At 39.3% G+C, this 13,725-nt stretch overlaps 2 protein-coding genes across 2 annotated transcripts; both read left to right on the forward strand.

Moving 5' to 3' along the window:
- The first annotated feature begins 311 nt into the window (after nt 1-311).
- paplnb (papilin b, proteoglycan-like sulfated glycoprotein) lies at nt 312-9,555 on the forward strand. The gene is made up of 13 exons (XM_072449403.1): nt 312-390; nt 1,086-1,165; nt 1,669-1,778; nt 2,048-2,108; nt 2,201-2,303; nt 4,188-4,318; nt 4,608-4,925; nt 5,440-5,616; nt 6,825-6,990; nt 7,266-7,350; nt 7,584-7,751; nt 8,619-8,697; nt 9,223-9,555. The coding sequence occupies exons 2-13, from the start codon at nt 1,109-1,111 to the stop codon at nt 9,499-9,501; spliced, it is 1,734 nt and encodes a 577-aa protein (XP_072305504.1). The 5' UTR covers nt 312-390; nt 1,086-1,108; the 3' UTR covers nt 9,502-9,555.
- Nucleotides 9,556-10,985: 1,430 nt separating this feature from the next.
- Nucleotides 10,986-13,613, forward strand: erh (ERH mRNA splicing and mitosis factor). Its single transcript, XM_072451822.1, has 4 exons — nt 10,986-11,146; nt 11,596-11,683; nt 11,781-11,901; nt 13,362-13,613. Exons 1-4 carry the CDS (start codon nt 11,144-11,146, stop codon nt 13,462-13,464), a joined length of 315 nt encoding a protein of 104 aa, XP_072307923.1. The 5' UTR covers nt 10,986-11,143; the 3' UTR covers nt 13,465-13,613.
- Nucleotides 13,614-13,725: the final 112 nt, after the last annotated feature.

Below are 13,725 nucleotides of genomic sequence, written 5' to 3' on the forward strand. Positions count from 1 at the left end.
TGTTTGTAAGACTGTTAAACAGAATCAGTTTTGCTGCTACGCTGCCGACCAACAGAAGAAACACCGACTTAAATAAACTTACATTTTAACTTATAAAAATATAATACCCTCCACACATTAAGTTAAATGCCATACCATTCATTCGTTATGTCACTGCAAAACAAACACAAAGGTACCAATCAAGACATAAAAGTACAATTTCTTGCTCTTACACCCAGGGGCGCCTACCTCAAGTATCCCTCCTCTGACAAACATGAGGAATTATGGTACAGTAAGTGTAGCCGTATGTGGTGATAGGGAGGGGCGAGCGAGAGGAGAGGATAAAAAAGTACAGTCCTGTCCCTTATGAGCTCTGAGCAGGAGGAACTGTCGGACAGAGAACTTTGTAAGGTAAGAATACTACAACTAAAAGTCTCTCATTCTAAGTTGTTGAAGTTTTATGTTACTTACTAAAAATAAACATGTCGGAGAAATCCCTCATTCATCCAGGAGTGTTCCATTGTAGAAAAAGATTCAGTTGTAGTCATCTGTCATCTTAAAACAGAGTCCAGATGACTGCAAACTGAATCTTTTTCTACAATAAAAAGAAACAGTTTCACCAAATATTTACTTTAAATCAATAATTTGGACTTGTAGCCTGTACTGCACATACCCTTTGCGATAGAGCCTGCTTGTTTCCACTGAGATTGTTCTATTGTTTTGGCTGAAATGTTCCACAGTTCTGCATTTCCACAGAGACAAGCTGGTGAAGCCATCAGTGCAAGTTACAGGTCTGATCTGTGGAGAGACAAGTCTACTCATAGTAAGAACACATATTATTTTCAAGGTATTTTTGAGCAATAAAGACAACATTAATTGAATAAATGCAAGATAGACAGGTTTAATGCCATAGTGTGGAACATTCAGGCAAAGCAATAATATTTCCCTGGAGATAAGTAGGTAAAGTTACATAGTGCATCTTTAAAATTAAGGATAAGAAATATGCATAATTCATATAGAGTTGGAATCATGTGTGAATTACTAGACCACAATATTCTTCAGTGTCCAAACTTTAATTACTTTCTATTTTGATATTTCCATGGCAGGTCCTGGTCTGAGGTTGGACAGCATGGGCGTCTTCCTGCTTGTTTGTGTTCTTCAGCTTATGCTCATTCCTGCTTTATCGGTAAGCCTCATTTTAAGGATACGCAAGAACAGAACATCATGTCCAGAATCTGCTAAAGCGGAAAACCAAAAAAATTTTGTTACACAGAGTTATGTAATAATGTGGACAGCAGGGTTTGCAGCTAAATGCTAGATTCTATTTCAGCTAGGAGCAGGTTGTTGCTGTGGTTATGTGGGGCAGGGAGATGGGAACGCTGTGTGCTCATGCGGGCACTGTGCAGATCTGTTTTTTAATTGTGCAGTATTTGTAGTATATCATTGCATATTTGGTGTTGTTCAGAAGATCATTTCAGTGCTGGGTGAAAAACTATTGTATTCTCTTTATATCTGTCCAATCATCTTGCTCTGACCATTGACTTGAGTGAATATGTGCGGCCAAGCACAAAAATGTATGACCTGAACCTACACAATAAGGGTTGGATGTCAATTACAGCAGGTTACCTGTGCACTCTGTTTCCTGTTTCCATTCTAAATCTCTAATGGTGTATGCGTATCTTCATATAGCTAATTCAGCCTGTTCATGACTACTGGGGCGAGTTCGGGCCATATGGACCCTGCAGTCGGACCTGTGGCACTGGAGTCTTCATGAGAACCAGGAAATGCATCACTTCCAGGTAAGATGGCACTTCTAATGCAAAAGGTCGCAGTTTGATCTCTGCTAATACATAGTGTTGCTGTGTCATTGAGCAAGACATCATCACCTTAAATATGTAGTGTCATTGTGGGTATGATACTTTAAAACCCAAAAGAAATATGGAGCTCTTAATATGATGTTTTTGCGTTTCTGACCAATTCACACATCTGGAAAGGTTTGACATCACTTTTCTTGTTAGCGACTTGTCTTTTACTGTTAATAATCTTTTTTTTTCTTCTTTTTTTTCAGAACGGATGGAGGACACAACTGCTTGGGATCCTCCAAGTCATACCGAATCTGTAACACACAAGTAACATAAAATTTTACATTCGCACTAACCAACTGACTTCCAGCTTTATCTCTATGTACCTGCTATCATAATTTCTCTGATTATTTTTATAGGAATGTCCAGCTGGCTCCAGAGACTTTCGCGAGGAGCAGTGTTCTCAGATTGACCGTTCTGGCTTCCAGGGCAAACATCACACATGGGTGCCCTACAATGGAGGTGAGACCAAATGCAACAAGCTGAATTCTGTCAGCCTTTACAGTCTATACCAGTGGTTTCAACCATTTCAATTACAATCAACTAACACCTGATTATGTTTAAGTGACAAAAGCTTTATATTGACAGTATTCAATTATTTCAACATTTGTCCTTCTAAGTGCAATAACTTATAAATCAGATGTTAGAAGTTTACCTAAATATTTGTTCACTTGATTTATCTTCTACTTGAGCAGTATTATTTTGAGTGTATTATTTTGACGATGCTCTTTCTTGACTTAAGTATTTGCTACATACCTTTGATACCGGGCCAAAGACTAGGGCTAAACCAGGTCTAAAAACATTTTACTCTAAATCAGTGGTTCTCAAACATTTAATTTAAGTACCACATAGGTAAATATTTACTATTTGAGTACCACCTGACTTAAAATAGCACTATACAACATTTAAACTAGGACTAAATCAGGCCTTACATTTGATTAAACCACTGCTTAAGTAAATCTACACATGAACTAATCCAGAAGGAGATCATAAATATAAATACAGTGTAGTATATTAACCTTACACTAGAACTGCAGAGGACATTACATACCATCAGAGGGAGCTCACGCACAGTTGTACCTGTACCACAGATTGAGAAGCACTGGTCTACTCTATGTGATTGTAATATTTATTTCTACTAGTCCAAGTACTGTAGTGTTATGAAATAGGGGGACATTCAAAGTTTATATTGATTAAAGAATTGGATCAAGATTTCAAACATGCCACATGACTATGGGGTATATTTTAATAGTTATGTGGGGCACCAGCCTATATTAGGCAATAACAGTTCTAAAATCAAACATCTAAATTAATATAACCCTAAACCAAATATATGCGTACGAGCAGGAGCTGTGTGATCAAGCAGGAGGTGGGATTTTGGCGTGTGTGTTGATGGAGCTGACACCTCCTGGGTTCAGGAGGCTGGCAAGATCTTATTCCTTGGCTCTGAGGCTTTCCTCCGATGATGAAAAGGCATTTGCACTGATCCACAGATGAGGCCATTTTGAAGATCGTCTTGGATCCAAATTTAGTCCTTTGCTTGAGTTTGCATGTTGCAGTTTAATGCAAATCACATCCAAAGATGGGCACAGAATTACTTCTGGGATGAGAGTAAAGTTAGCTTCCTCAGGAATTCCTCTGGAATATCTTTGTCCCCTAGCTTAGTTTAGCTAGCTTAGTTTAAGCACCGGACACTCAGTGTGTTTCACTCTCCTCCCCGGTTCTCCTATTGGACCTCCGGATGTTACAAAATTCAGCTCGATGGAACTGAGTTTTTCGTCGGGTTGGCTTGTGCATACAGTGTTTTAACTAACACTGGATTAACACTTGGATTTAACGGCCCCTGGATTTCGGTGCCAATGTTCAGACAATCAGCACACATCCTAGTACACTTACTCAGCATCAATCCAGTTGTCTGGTAACTTTCTGATTAAGTGAGTGCTTATCACCACCAAATTACACAGATTAAAACATCCAAAAGACATTTACAAATCAGTGCAAACAATATTGACATTATTTACATTTTACAGTGTAGATTCATCATGTGGGCAAAGTCTCTTTAATAAAACAGCATTGTCTTTTAGCTGAGTTTTAGCTTTCATCTTCGGAGAGAAAAGACTCTTCACTGTTCATTTTAATCCAGTTTCAAATTGAAAGCAGTCATTTTAGCAAAGGTTTATTCCATCGTTCGGAAAATGAAGACATCATAAAACCCCCCAAAGGACCTGCAAGAAGGGGATATGCTAGCTCACAGCGATGTCCAGCATTTCCTGTCACCATGGCAAAGCTCAGAGGTCCTCTCCAGGTTGCTGCATGATGATAAATAATGGTATTTTATTTCTGCAGCTTCTAACCCGTGTGAGCTGAACTGTACGCCCAGAGGAGAGAACTTTGCCTACAGACACAGGCCTGCAGTGGTAGACGGGACCAAGTGTTATGTGGGACGCAATGATATTTGTATAGATGGAGTCTGCAGGGTGAGTAACGTCAACATTTGGGAAACATTTATGGCACTAAACCTCATGGAAACACAATGCAATGCATAAAGACAATTAAAAACTCCCCTTGCAAGCCAAGACCACATGCATTTCTGATGAAAAACTTATTTGCTGCATTATTTGCAAGCCAGGTCCTTGAGTCTTGAATTCAAACAGTAGGCTCAACATCAGGATAAAACTCTATATGACCTCTTCTATGAACTTGTCTCACTTGCTATTTACTTCCCCTGCAGCTAACCTCTTGTTACTCTCACTTTCGACCTCATAGACTCACAGCCTCGGGGAGATCATGGGGCTGGACGAAGACTCAAACTCGGTGCACTCTTCAGCTCCGTTGGTGGTGACCCCTCACCTCAGGGAAACCCATACTCACGCTTACAAAGTGGACATGTATGGCGCCTGCTCTGCCACCTGTAATGGGGGCATGCAGTACCGCTCGGTGAAGTGCTGGATCCAGGACCCACAGTATCCCCGTGTGGTAGATGAGACTTTCTGCATCACCCAGAGGCTACAGAGACCAGCAAGCCAACAGGTCTGCAACATGCACCCATGCATGGCTGAGTACAGGGTCTCCAGCTTCAGTGTGGTAAGTAAATGTTTATGTGTATTTATATTTTACGTTAGTATGTGTTAACTTACAGGCTTTGTAGCAGATTTCAGTTTGACACTTTTTTTTTAGAAGCCAAGTTGTTTGTTGTTTTGTTAATTTTCAATCAGTGGAAAATGGTTGGATCAGCTGCATTTTGAAACTTATATGGAACAGAGGGCCACAAACAACCCAAAAATTATGTTTTTGTTCAACGATTCTGCTACCATCAAGATATTTGCTACAACAAACACTGTTAGCCCTGAACATGTGTCATTCTGCTTCATAATCATGTACAATACTGTGACACAATGTCAATTATCCTGGTGCAATATTTTCTGTCCATATAACAGCTGTAAATAAGAGTGTTATTTGTATTAAGAGAATAAGAGTTATCTGTCTCTTTGTAATTATACTTCTGTACCTAATCTGTGTTGCAACATTAAAATTTCCCCATTGTGGGACAAACAAAGGTTATCTTATCTTAACTCTAAACCTTGTGTATCCTGTCCAGTGCTCTGTTAGCTGTGGGGAGGGGCAGCAGACCCGGGAGGTATACTGTGTGGGTTCCTCAAGAGAACGGCTGCCAGACCACGCCTGCAGCAGTTTGTCCCGACCAGAGTCAGTGCAAACCTGCCGCCGACCTGCCTGTCAGACTCACATCACCTGGCACGTTACGGACTTTGGACTGGTGAGTTTTCTGCTCCTGAGAAGGACAGAGAAGGTTTACTCAAGCATGAAGGTCAACGTCATCAACACTCATCCAGGAGAGAGCGTTAAATAGACAGGATTTAAAAGTAGTCGTTATGATTTAAATGAAAATGAAAATCAAACGTTTAAGATGTACAATCTCTAATCCAGAAGCAGCTGGTCACTGCCTTGTTGGTATGATAATGTTCTGTTGTGTGGAAATCTTTCTGTTCCAAAGAAAGAATTGGTGGATGAAAGTCTGTATGATGGCTTTTAGTATTTTTTTAATTTTTACGTTATTTTACGGAACAATACTTGTTGTACTGTACTGTTGTACACTCTTTTTTTTAAATAAAAGAACCCTCTTTAAACAGATATGGAGGTTTAAGATTCAACCTACCGCCATGGAGCGGGAGTAGCCCTGAGTGAAAGTCAGTTCACAATGGGATTTTGATGGCCCATTACTGTTAGGATACAAAGAAGAGTGATCTCAAGTGAAACTATTAACGCCCTTATCAGGAGTTCCCAGAGTCCGCAGATTGAGAATGACACTTGGAAGAGAGTCGAAACTACAACTGGATTTTTTTCTACAATATTGAGACATCACATTAGGGAGACTTAAGTTAAGAGTAATTTACACACAAGAAGCTCATATTTTTTATTAACCCGTTAACCATTAATTCGTCAAATAAACAACATTGTTGATTGGTAACAGTAATGTAATTTCCTCGGGTTACGTCCTGATTTAGGAAGTAAAATTATGAACCAAAAAATTGGCCAAATGGAATAAAATGTGTAACCTTTTTAGCAAAATCTTAAATATAATTATCTCAACTATGTTTTCGTTAAGGTACAATCTGACTACTGTTTAACAGCCTTTAAACAACATCCTAGCATTTCTTGTTATGCAAAATGATAAATTGAGGAGTGAGTGATGCCAGAAAAATAGAGCCAAAACTAGATGCGGGTCTAGTGTTAGTTTCAGGTGCAAACACTTCCCCTCAGGACAGTTATATATATATATATATATATATATATATATATATATATATATATATATATATATATATATATATATATATATATATATATATATATATATATATATATATATATATATAGCATAGTTGTTGCATCAAGTTCTTCATAACTAATTACTGATTGGGGGTAGAGCGTAGTAGAAATAATGTTATATTCTTGTGTGTACAGTGCACTCGTAGCTGTGGAGGAGGCGTGAGAGAGAGGAGGATGGGCTGCTTTGACACTGATCTGAACCCATATCCAGAGACCCGGTGTGGAGCTGAGAGCAGACCACAGACTGTGGAGTCCTGTAATAGCCACCCCTGCCCTGGCGCACAGTACTTTTACCCCTTAGGTTAGAAATTCTGCCACGGCTACGTCCTTTCCTTGCAATGGTAAAGATTGTACCCAAATGCCCCTGTACTTAAAGTTGATCAAATGGTAGGTCAGGAGTAAATAATTTTTCCATTTAGAAGGAAAAATATATATTTATGCAAACGTTGGCTACTACTGCTACTCCTACTAATACAACTTTACAACTTATTTAACTGAATCCATTAATGTTTAGTCTATTACACAATGACTAATACCGTACCTACATTACTATTTCTACATTTATTCCGTCTATAGGGGTCCCAAGTGTCCAAGATCCTAGGACATATGAAACCACCATGCGAGGATTCGTCCCCCATGTCCCAGAGGACCCCACAGGCATGTGACAGCTTTGAGTAACTTTCCACTTAAGTAAAATTAGTTTGTTCAACTTTAAAACATGTCTGCATATTTCAAGCCCTGTCATACATCATTTTAACCATATGAAGGCTCTATCAGTTGAATTTTCCCTCTGCGGAGTAAAATGTTTTAAACTTAGCAATACAAATAAGCTAAATATACAGTGTGCATGTTAGGCCTGTTTCCAGTCTGACCAAAGTGACCATGTCCGTCTGTGTTTGCATGTCCAGCGTCTAGGCCACATGTAAACACTGCAGATGCCTACCCTCCTGTGGTAGTGCCGCGCTGTGCCCAAACATACTATGGCTGCTGTCCTGATGGGCACACCCCAGCAGCAGGGCCCAGGTATGGGGGCTGCTTCCATGACGACTGTGTGAGATCCAGGTAAGTGTGAATACCCCGAAAAGTAGAAAAACAGGGGTATGTATTTATTTGAAGACTACAGGGTCAGACTACAGGTTGATATACACTATACACTCCAATGTTTTTTGTTTACTGTAGAAATATATTGTTACCAAAAGGGATTATTCTCATTTTTATTTAAAATTAAATGCATAAATATATATTTTATTTGAGATAAAAGGTTATAATATATATATAACGAAGATATTATATAAATGTGTGACTTGATTATATTTTGTATTTTAATATTATTATTCAGTGTTTTATATTACTACAACGCAAAAGGAAATTCATAGTTTGTGAACTTTCTCAGTTTAACTGAACATGGAACATGGGTATTAAAACCTGTAGCAGTCAGGAACCTGTTCTGACCAGGGTTCAAACACCAATATACAGTGTCCAATGGCAAATCCAGTATACCACCAGAGCAATGAGAAGACTTATCTTTGACATAATAAAGAAGTTAGTGGTCACTGGTCACATGTGACTTGGGCAGTGTGGACACCTGCTGGCTTCTATTTATACTGTTTATCTGCTTGGATCTCATCGGTTTAAGTTTTGTGTTTGCTGTGAAGTGACTGCATTGTCAGCACTAGTTGCACTTTTGTTTTCTCAATAATGATATATACATGTTGCAGTTAAATATTAAATACCTGAAAAAAGAATAATATGTCACCTTTACGTTCATATTAAAAGTAATGACAATTCATAATGTACATCATGTAGCATGAAAAACAGATAATATATTGTAATTAATTTGCATTTCTGTCACATTCATAAGTCATGTGAAACAATGCCATTCCTTTTTAAAAAGAAAAAGAAAAAGAAGCTTGTGTTTCTTTTTTACAGATTCGGATGCTGCCTGGACGGAGTGACCCCAGCCCAAGGTTTTGGAAGAGCAGGCTGTCCAGAGTACCAGACAACAGCGGTAGGACAGCAGCAGCTTCATGAAAGTTGTTAATATTAGGTCAAATTTTATTACACTACAGTCGTCTATACAAGTGTTGACTGACAGATATCTCTTTTAAATGCCCAGAATTTGTAGATAGGGGGTAAAAACGATTGCAACTTGAAACGGTTAAATAATTAATACATTGTAAAACTAAAATACAAAAAACGTAACTATACTTTGAGGAGTATTTTTCTTTGTACTTAATACTTATTTATTTATTGTTATTATTTATTTATTTATTAGGTGAATTGAAGAACATACTTGGTACACACCGGATTTTAGCCATGGGCTAATTTCCATCTGTTATATATCTGTTATATTATATGTCGTACTTGTATCTGTAATTGAGTTAATTTGTAGTTATTTTACTTGACTACACATTTTCAATACTCTTTCTACCGCTGCACAATACATTTAAAGTCTCCAGATTAGTAATTATTTTCATTTTAATATAAATTCTTCCCCCTTGGTCTCACTGCTGTATCCCTGTGCTTTCTCCAGCCTCCAGCCCCATCTCCAGCACAGCGTCCTGCAGCGCCCTCTACTGACGTGTGCGCTTTGCCTCGAGACGACGGTCCCTGTGACACCTGGAAAGTTCGCTTCTACTTCGACTCTGCTGCGGGAAAATGTATCGAGTTCTGGTACGGCAACTGCGAAGGCAACGGCAACAACTTCCTCAGCCTGGAGGCGTGCCAGAGACATTGTGGCACCCTGAGGAGGGAGGCCCCGGCCCCTCGAGGAGGCTCTCCCCGTGTCACTGCAGTGCGGGCACGGGTATAACAGCTGTAAATAAAACCATTATACTTAACACTAATTTACAACGCTATTTGAGCCAGTACAACCATTTACTCAAAATGTTTCATATATTGATATGTCTTACAGCATTGTTTGGGATTGTGTAATTGTGACGGTGTGATGTACCAAAGTCTAATTAAATATACAGAAAATATAAATCATAACAATCATGTTTTTTTTTTCTTAATTTGGGATTGTCCTGAATTCCAATCTGATTTTTTGTGTTTCAATGTTTCCTCAAAATATAACTAAATTGTGTATAATTTGCATTTTTTTCCGTAACCCTGTTATTACCCTGTTATAATATATTCCATATTAAGGCTGTGCTCATCTTGAGAGCTCAACGAACTTGGTTAAACTATGCAATCTGCAGGTGGTAATACAGAAGCATCCCTGTGTTTTCCAAAGTTCACGCTTTCACTGTTCTGATCATTTGAGTGCTCAAATTGATTTTAAATTTAATCTACAGTATCTAAAAATAATCTCTAGAATCAGAATAAGGTTTATTGCCATTTGTCAATGAACGAAATTAACAAACATAAGAACTTGTTCTGGTGATTCGGTGCAACACAAACAACAAAACATTGAACAATGAATACAAAACAGCTACCAGATATATATATAAAAAATAGGTATGTAAAGTTAAAATAAGGTTAGAAATAGGCATGATATGTACATAAAAATAAAATATAAAATTATGTAGTGCAATAAGAAGTGAACCGTGCAGTGAGTGCAAGGTGCTTAGGCAGTGTTTATGAGTCCAACGGCAGAGGGAAAGAAACTGTTCTCCTGACGGGAGGTTCTGGTCCGGATGGAGCGTAGCCTAGTTCCTGAGGGGAGTGGCTCGAATAGTCCGTGTCCAGGGTGATCTGACCTGCTCGTCCCAGAGCCCTGGAAACGTACAGGTCCTGCAGAGATGGAAGTCTGCAGCCGATCACCTTCTCAGCAGAGCGCACAATGCGCTGTAGTCTCTTTTTGTCCCTGGCTGTGGCTCCAGCGTACCACACAGTGTCAGATTGGCTTTCCTCAGCTGCCGCAGGAAGTACATCCTCTGCTGGACCTTCCCGATGAGGGAGCTGATGGTGGACTCCCAGCCTCCCACTTGATCCATAAAGCACATGTGGACTGGTTGGGCAACTATGACTCCTCGAGCATCCAATGGAAAGTAGAGCTGGTCCAGTGTTCCACAATGAGGAGGAAAACCACTCCTCCTGTCTCCCAGGTTCGACTGCTATCCCTTCATTATGATTTCAGATGACTACCATTGTTTGGACTCACATTTGGGTCCTGACCATGACCCTATGGCAGTCCCAGGCAGTTTGGGAATGACTGGCCTAATATAAAATGTATTAGCTAATAGCCTGTATGGAATAATACATTTTAGACTCTTGAAATAATATTGTCAAAAATCATATGCATTTAAATTCAAAGCCTTTTTATTTTGAAAAGCTATGCCTTATCTTGAAGGCGCGATGACTTGCCGACCGGAAAACATATGTTTCACTTCCCCTGTGTGTTTTTCCTCCAGCTGCAGCTCGCTCCACCACGCACCGAGAGCAGCCTAAAAGCACCACATTTACTCCTTTTCCCCATCTGAATCCTCACTGCATCAGCACAGCACGCAAACATGGTAAGAGTAGTCTAATGTATATGTTTTGCGTGGTCAAAGTCTTTGTTTTGGTCGCATTAGCACCTTATAATTCATTCAAGCTAACCTGTGCTAAAGCTAACGTCGGGAAAAGGTGAATCAAGAAGTACGGGCCAATGGATTATAAATATTTTGTATTCAGTGAAGTGATCTAGTTATGTGTGATCGTAAAGTAACTCTCAATTTGAAGTTGTAGAAGATGTCTAATTTTTTCATGTGAATAAATGTTTGTTTTTTTCTTCTTCTGGGCCGTGAAATTTACCAGTTTTATTAAGCCTCGAGATGTGTCATTGTTCAAACGATTACATGCAAATTGTTCTTTATAATTAACTAAAATTGAGAATGCGTTTTCTTTGAATGGGTAGAGCTTTACTTGGGTTATGAGAACAATACATGGGGATATTAACTTGATTACTGTTCTGTTCTTTCAGTCACACACAATCCTGCTTGTCCAACCAACCAAGAGACCGGAGGGACGCACATATGCGGACTATGAGTCTGTCAATGAATGCATGGAAGGTACATTTTATATCAATGATATCACTTACTATGGTGACTTTATATTCATTGATTTTGCTGTTGATGCCGATCAGTAAATATAAAATGCCCTTTGTAGGTGTTTGCAAAATGTATGAAGAGCATCTGAAGAGGATGAACCCCAACAGTCCGTCCATCACTTACGACATCAGTCAGCTCTTTGACTTCATCGATGACTTGGCAGATTTGAGCTGCCTTGTGTAAGTATCTATTTGCATGCTACTCATCGGAGACCTGTGGCAAGAATTTGGTTGAATTTATTCAGATTTGTGGAGTAACTTCTGAGTTAATTAAACCCATGCTGAGTATTGAGTTCACGTGTTGCTTGATATGACGTTTCTCTATCGACCCTTTGATTGATACCGCTTATTTAAGCCATAATCTCACTTTATATTATTATTAATGTTTATAATATTTCTAAGACTAATCAGTCTCAACGTATGCCCTCACAAAATTCTCCTGTCACAACACCATTCCAATGAATCAAAGACAATCAGGATAAGTTATGTAATTGTAAATTAGTGTCACTGTTGCTTATATGTTTCACATGTGTTTCCGTATGTTTTGGGAGCTACTCTCATGAATGGTCAAGTTTTGGGATGTTAAATGATTACATAGATATACAGATTTTCTGAGATTACACTAATCCAGCATGAGTCACTGGGCTTGTTTAAGCAGAGCAAGCTGCTGAAGGCGGATGGCGCTATGACACCTGTGCGCCAGACATCGAAGCAGCTGAAGGTGCCTTGCAAGGCGGTGAAAAGCAACTGCCGCTTCCACTACAAAGCTTAAACGCTGATGCAGCGCTGTGTAGCACATGAAGAAACATCGCACTGACGGCTGATTGGGCCGGATCTTTTTTGATCAGAAATGTGATGCTCTGCTGTTCAGCACCGTTCCTCCTCATCTCATCTGTCTACTTGTATATCATCACAGATGGTGATGTACAAAATAGACGGCATAAGTAATATATGATTTTGATGTGCTAAAATATTTTTTTTATTGTTAGTCCTTTGTTTTTTGCTCTGGTTAATCTGGTTAAGAGTTTTTGATGTGTGAAGGAGACTGGAACGTTCACATTTTATTTAGTTGTATTCAGTGCAACACTTCGGGCTTGAGGAGCGTGAAACTTGATTCGGACTGTAAACTGTGGTTTCCAGTTAAAGGTTGAATGGACGATTTTTTTGGCCCAAATCTGAGTCTCATTTCCTCGGGGCGTGGACTGTCGATTAGTCCTGCCACGTATCGATCATAAAATGCACCTACTGCTCACCTGCAGCCTCGTCGGCTCGTCCCTTGAGAGCAGCCCGTTTACGCGTGTCTAAGCGCATTGATCTATCATAATATAGTTCCCTCAGTGTATGGGACAAAATGAAGACTGAGAAAGACTGTTCGAGCTGGCTCATGAAGAGACGGAACTCTACGGGAGACGAGAGATGTGATGCGATCCGTCGCGCTAATAAACAAACACACGCGTGTGTTGTATCAGTCCGCACGGGGGAGTGCGCATGCGCACTTCCGCCTGAGTTCTCAAATCGCCGAAAAATCGTCCATTACGCCTTTAATAACCCTTTATGTAAATGTAAAAAAAACATTCAGGACTAGCATATTTGATTCTTGAAACAAACTTGTACTATGATATTTTGCATGTGATTGACAGGTACAGAGCTGATACACAGACATACCAGCCATACAACAAAGACTGGATTAAAGAGAAGATATATGTCCTACTGCGTCGCCAAGCTCAGCAGGCAGCCAAGTGAAGGAGGAGATGACTGTCTCTCAAGGGGAGGTTTACTAATATATTTTTATTTTTAAGTCAGAAAAATATCTAGTTTGTTTTTTTGACAGTATATTTGCATACATTTTTTACATAAAGTGTATTTGAGCCTGAGCATTTTTGGGAGTTCTTCCCTTGGAGTAAACAATAACTTTCTTTTGAATTCCATACTATTTTTTTTGTTGTTGCTCTGGACAGGATTTTTGATTGCAAATGCAGATTTTATTCATTATGGGACATTGCT

This window comes from Eucyclogobius newberryi, unplaced genomic scaffold (assembly GCF_026437365.1).
Source record: "Eucyclogobius newberryi isolate DKJ021-1_F unplaced genomic scaffold, fEucNew1.0.hap1 SCAF_1, whole genome shotgun sequence".
Lineage (NCBI taxonomy): Eukaryota > Metazoa > Chordata > Actinopteri > Gobiiformes > Gobiidae > Eucyclogobius > Eucyclogobius newberryi.

Coding starts and splice junctions, on each gene's coding strand:
- erh (XM_072451822.1), top strand. Junction 11,684..11,780: donor TGTCAATGAATGCATGGAAG/GTACATTTTATA, acceptor TGCCCTTTGTAG/GTGTTTGCAAAATGTATGAA. Junction 11,902..13,361: donor GCAGATTTGAGCTGCCTTGT/GTAAGTATCTAT, acceptor TGTGATTGACAG/GTACAGAGCTGATACACAGA.
- paplnb (XM_072449403.1), top strand. CDS start 1,109: ATGGGCGTCTTCCTGCTTGTTTGTGTTCTTCAGCTTATGCTCATTCCT. Junction 1,779..2,047: donor AGGAAATGCATCACTTCCAG/GTAAGATGGCAC, acceptor CTTTTTTTTCAG/AACGGATGGAGGACACAACT. Junction 5,617..6,824: donor ACGTTACGGACTTTGGACTG/GTGAGTTTTCTG, acceptor TTGTGTGTACAG/TGCACTCGTAGCTGTGGAGG.